The following is a 6,000-nucleotide window of genomic DNA, read 5'->3' on the forward strand; positions in this document are numbered from 1 at the left end:
AGATTATATTTTCCAATTCCTAACAACTTTCTATTTTTCTTATTTAAAATAAACCATGTGGTCTAAGTAAATTGAGTGAATTTTAGCATGAGCCATAATAATTTATGAGCAATTATAGAAGCACATGTACACAGTCTCTGAGTAATTTGTCTTTCTGCTTGCTGTCAAATAAATAATTTTTGCATCTTGCATCTGCCTGTAATAATTTTGCTGTGGCACCATCACCTGGAGAAATTTATTCTGTACCATTATAATACCCATTTGTCTATCTTGTTACCCACAATCCAATTTTAAATTCAAACAAATGAGGAAAACCATAGCAATTTGTTGATGTACTTTCTAAAACAGGCTAGTGACTTTAAGTAGCAAGTTATTTTAACTATACACAATTCAAAGGCAACAGGGTCAGTTTACAATCCAGCTTACAATCCAGATGGATCATTTTAGATATTTTCATGTCTTGGGCCAAAAGCCCAAATTCCAATCAGATATCCTATTGAGTTTCCTTTCTTATAATTGAATGACATCATATAAATAAAATTTAATCAAAATTAATCAGTCTCTCAATCAACCCCCACTCTTTCTATCCCTTCCTCTTTCCCTCCCTCTTGCCCTTCTCTCTCTCTTACCCATTTTAAATTCCAAATGACTAATTTGGGAAAGGATGAATAAAGGGCAGAAGGATAAACTAGTAAAATAGATATATCTCCCCCTCAGAGAAATTTCTCAGAACACTTGGACAATTGAAATAGGGAAAACCTTAAAGGCATAAGCAACAATTAAAATACATTATATGTGGTTCTAAATCCATTCTCACACTTTCCCTTCATGTGATAGCACTGCCTCTAAATTGTGCAGGCATCTCTGGATGTGGTGTAAACATATATATAAAATGTCATCATATGATGTAACAAAAACAATGTTGTAAAATGTATCCAGGATGCCAGGATAGTTTCCATACCTGTTTGTATTGAGTTGTGGAATAAATGCAGAGACCAATGAGTCATTAATGCAACAAGCTCAGAATCATCCACAAGAAACCTAGGATTGAATCTCACATTTGTAAGTGGACTGCAAAGAATGTTTAAAAATTCTATGGATCCTCAATGTCAACTTTTGTGGGAAAGAAGCACAGGTGACAGTAGTTGGTAAAGGCTGTACAGAAAATGCTCAAATCAGTAGGGCCTCATGTTGAATATTAGGTCAGGCTGCAACAAATTATGGAAAGAAAACATTTTCATTACAAACAACAACACAACAAAAATAGCTGACCCTTAAACCTGTTGCATATAATCATTAACTGAGTAACTTTAGGCAAGTCACTTAACCCATGTAGTCTTTTTCCTCGTGAAAAATGAGGCACTTGGGATATACGAACTTTAAAGACCCTTCCAATTCAAAGTCTGTGCTTTTATTATGTTGCAATGAGCTTGGAAATGGCTTTCCCCAGATGAGCCTTCAGATATGGCTTGGCTGCAACCTCATGAGAGATCTTGAGTTAGCCAGCTATGCTGCACCTGGATTCCTGACCAACATAAACTGTGAGATGATAGGTGTATGCTGTTTTAAGTCACTGTGTTTTGGGGTAATTTGTTATGCAGCCATAGATAACCAATACAGTAAGGACTTTGGATTTCTCTCTAGGTGTGTTGGGAAGCCATTAAAGGATCAAGAGGAAGGGAGAACCATAAGCTGAATAATTTTAAAGATACTCTCCAGGCTGGTGTATAGACTTGTAAAGAAAGCAAGACTATCTCTTAGGAAACTCTCACAGTAGACTAGTAAGAGATGATAATGGCTTTGATTAGTGAGGTAACAATGTAAGAGATGATGGAATTTGAAATATATTTTGAAGAACTGGATGATAGGCTGGATGTGGAGTGTGATAGAAATAGAGGAGTCAGGAATAATTCTTAGGTTTTGAGCCTGAGCCAAAATGAACGGAATTACCATTTATTGAGAGAAAAAAAGTGACAAGTAGCAGAAAAGCAAAAAGTGAGAATCAAGAGTTTGGTTTAGGACATATTTAAGACTGAGATGCACTACTGAGGGCTTTGCCTCGACTCTGAAGGTAATATGTCAAAAAATGGGCCGAACCATAGATGAGACTTTCCTTTGTAAACTACTTGATACTGGCCCCCAAGGAGTCCATGTTCTCAGATCTCAAACAAAGCCTGTTTCTCAAGAAAGAAGCCAATATCCATCCACCCTAAATGCAAGTAATTAATAACAGCTTAAAGTATATCTTACTTTTAGAGTGAAATTTATATTCTAACAGTAACAACCACAGAAATCTCTCCCACCCACTAGTTAATTCCTGAAATGCTATCCATTAGAACACCTTCTCTTTTGTTTTCAATAAGAAATGATATTTACTTTTTGATTCATGGAATTGCAGAGACGGAAGATATATTAGGCATAGTTCAGGGTACCTGTTTGCCTGAACATACACACACTTTTGGAACACAGCTTCTGTTGTCCTCAACTCCCATTTCAGTAACAAATGAACTGACCCTCCTCCAGCCCCTCCACTAGCCACAACTAATTGGACCCTTGTGGACACTTGATACAAATGTCTTCATTCCATAAGCTGGCCAGCAGCTTATGACTTACGAGGCCTGGCTCTGAGAAGATGAGCTGTGACAATCATTTTCCTTCTCAAATTTTATAATTAGAAATTGAGAGAATGCACTTGATAATTGTGGGAATTGAGTTAGAAGGTCATGAAAGACTTAGGGCTAGGAATTTTGTGGGCCGTATGTAACCTGATGCTGCAAGGAAGCCAGTGGTAGAAAGAGAATGCCACAGATAAGTGAAGAGAAGTAGAGAGAGAAAGAGAGGGAGAGAGAGATTAATAGCTTTTATCCTTAGAGAGAGTAACCTCCAATACTGATGGTCTTCCTGTCTCTCATTCCAATTTCCATGAGGTCCGGGTGTGCAGGGGCAGAACCTGTCCTTAGAGTACAAGTCCCTGAAATTTCCATATTGCATGCTTTAAAAAAAAACTTTTTTTTTCCTTGAACTAAATTGAAACCAAAAATAATAGTAAGATAGAAGGTGATCCCTCATTTTATAGATGGGAAAAAGAGACACAGGAAAGTCAAGTAAGCCCCTTGCCCAAGTTCCCACAGCACTTAGGAGACAGACCTGGCATTAGAATGCATGGTGCTCAAATTTTAGCTATAACAGAAAAATTCCTGTAATAATTTCCTTTAATGAATAATACTATAAAATATATTAAATTTTATGAATTCAAGGTAATGTATGTTTGTAGAAATTGGCATCAGCGTATGAGGGTCAAATAAATATTTTGTTTATAGATATTCTGTTCCCTTGTTGCTTTATAATATTGAGATCATAAAACAAATTGTATTTTTCACCAAATCTTTTCAGAGATTAATACTTATACAGTTCACTTCAAAAAATATTTTGAGAATTAAATGAAATTAGCCAAATTTTAAACAGCTTACAAAATTAAATAAAATCTATCACCAGGGTACATGCATTCAGTTTCTGGAATACTGCTTAAGTATGCAAAAAGAGCTAAAGCTGTATTAGCTATGAAGCAGAGCCCACCCCACAGCCAGGAATCTTAGAATAAAGTCAACAAACATTTACCAAGCACCTACTGAAACATAATATATGTGATCTATTTCAGTAAACACCACTGGGAGAAGTAAAGAGAATATGGAAGAGGAAACCTCAAAAGTCTCTTGAATACCTGAGGCCCAGGTGTGGTAATATAGTTAAACTGTAATCCCCCTCAGTATAAGGATGGCCAGGGCAGCATGCCTGTAGGATGACTGATCCAGCCCCCTAAGGGAATTAAAGGAAACAATCAAAGAAACTGCATTTTAATTACTATGGGCCTGGAACTGGACTAGGTAGGAAGGGTATCTAAGGAATAAGACATGGTTTCTGCCCTCAACAGGCTACCAATATCTCCCTGAATATGTAAAGCATCCTCAAATTAAAAGCCAGTTTAGGGAGGATTGTGGGAAGATGGCAGACTATGAAGCTCCAGGAACCAGTCCCTCCACCACAAGAACTATTAAACAAGCAGGAACTGTCTGAATCAACTACTGGCATACCTTGGAGATACTGTAGGTCCCATTCCAGACCACCACAATAAAACAAATATCACAATAAAGTAAGCCACATGAATTTTTGGTTTCCAGGTGCATATAAAAGTTATGTTTATACTACACTGTAATCTATTACGTGTACAATAGCATTATGTTTAAAAAAACAATGTACATACCTTAATTTTAAAATACTTTATTGCTAAAAAACATTAACCATAATCTGAGCCTTCAGTGAGAGATAATCTTTTTGCTGGTGGAAAGCTTTGCCTTGATGTTGATACCAGTTGGCTGATCAGGGAGGTGGGTGCTGAAGGTTGGGGTAGCTATGGCAACTTCTTAAAATAAGACAATAATGAAGTTTACCACATTGATCGGCTCTTCCTTTCATGAAAGATTTCCCTGTACCCGCAGAACTTCTTTCAAAATTGGAGTCAATCCTCTCAAACCCTGCCACAACTTTATCAACTAAGTTCACGTAATATTCTAAATCCTTTGTTGTCACTTTAACAATGTTCATATCACCTTCACCAGCAGTAGATTTCACCTAATGAAACCATTTTCTTCGCTCATCCATAAGAAGCAACTCCTCTTCTGTTCACATTTTATCAGGAGATTGCAGCAATTCAGTCATGTCTTCAGGCTCCACTTCTAACTCTAGTTCTCTTATTATTTCCACCACATCTGCAGTTACTTCCTCCACTGAAGTCTAGAACCCCTCAAAGTCATCCATGAGGTTTGGAATCAACTTATACCAAATTCCTGTTAATGTTGATATTTTGATCTACTCCCAGAAATCATGAATGTTCTTAATGGCATCTAGAATGGTGACTCCTTTCCAGAAGGTTTTCAACTTACATTGCCCAGATCCATCAGAGGAATTACTATATATGACAGCTATAGCCTTATGTAGACTCCCTTTCACTTGAACCCTTATAGTCCATTGCAGGGTTATTAATTGACCTAATTTCAACATTGTTGTGTCTCAGGGAATTGGGAGGCCTGAGGAGAGGTAGAGAGATGGGGGAATGGCCAGTCGGTGAAGCAGCCGGAACGCATGCATCATTTATTGATTAAGTTCATCATCTTTTATGAGTGCAGTTTGTGGTGTCCCAAAACAATTACAATAGTAACATCAAAGAACAGTGATCACAGATCACCATAAAGTTTGAAATACTGTGAAAATGACCAAAATGTGATACAGAGACAGGAACTGAACACATATTGTTGGAAAAATGATGTCATAGACTTGCTTGAAACAGGGTTGTCACAAGCCTTCAATTTGTAAAAATTGCCACATCTGCAAAGTGCAAATAAAGCAAAGTGCAAAAAGACAAGGTATACCTGTATTTCAAAACTTTGGAGTCCAGTAGAACACTGTGCAGCATCCAGGTAAGAGTGGGAGGAAGAGGCTGGTACACTGTGGTAAATACCAGTGATTTGCACTCTGTGCCATGGTACCGTCACGCATCCCCCAACCTCTAGGCAGGCAGCAGTAAGGTACTATCTCAGCTTCCTGGAGCCAGAGTGAGACATAAACACCCAGTTCCCCAAGATCCGGGGACATATGGCCCAAGCACTGATTACTACTTTTGATTACCTACTTCAGATCACTGGAGCCCCATCTCTGAGAGTGGCCTTTGTTCCAACCAGCCCCGGACAACAGCGGCAGAGGAGACTTAAAGATGGTATACTTCCTCAGAGCTGTGGAGGAAAGTTGAAGCGTTGAATTTGCCGGACAAGTAAAGTCAGGAAAGCCAGAGCTGTGGAGGAAAGCTGAAGCGTTGAATTTGCCGGACAAGTAAAGTCAGGAAAGCCAGTTTGGGAAACCATGGCTTGGTTCCCTTCCTGCCCCCCCATCCTCTCCCCAGGGCAATTTGGAATTGGACAGATCTCCATTTGTGGGTCCCTGGCCTTG

General features: G+C 38.4%; 1 protein-coding gene across 1 annotated transcript in view; it reads right to left on the reverse strand.

Annotated features, from left to right (window-relative positions):
- The window catches only part of IL1RAPL2 (interleukin 1 receptor accessory protein like 2), a 789,386-nt gene extending 783,601 nt beyond the window's left edge, over nt 1–5,785 (reverse strand). Inside the window, exon 1 of the mRNA XM_037822409.1 lies at nt 5,687–5,785. Within this exon, the coding sequence (XP_037678337.1) occupies nt 5,687 (1 nt within the window). The 5' untranslated portion in view covers nt 5,688–5,785. The remainder of the gene's footprint in view (nt 1–5,686) is intronic.
- Between the last annotated feature and the right edge of the window lie 215 nt (nt 5,786–6,000).

The sequence above is a fragment of the Choloepus didactylus genome, chromosome X (genome assembly GCF_015220235.1).
Source record: "Choloepus didactylus isolate mChoDid1 chromosome X, mChoDid1.pri, whole genome shotgun sequence".
In the NCBI taxonomy this organism is placed as follows: Eukaryota; Metazoa; Chordata; class Mammalia; order Pilosa; family Megalonychidae; genus Choloepus; species Choloepus didactylus.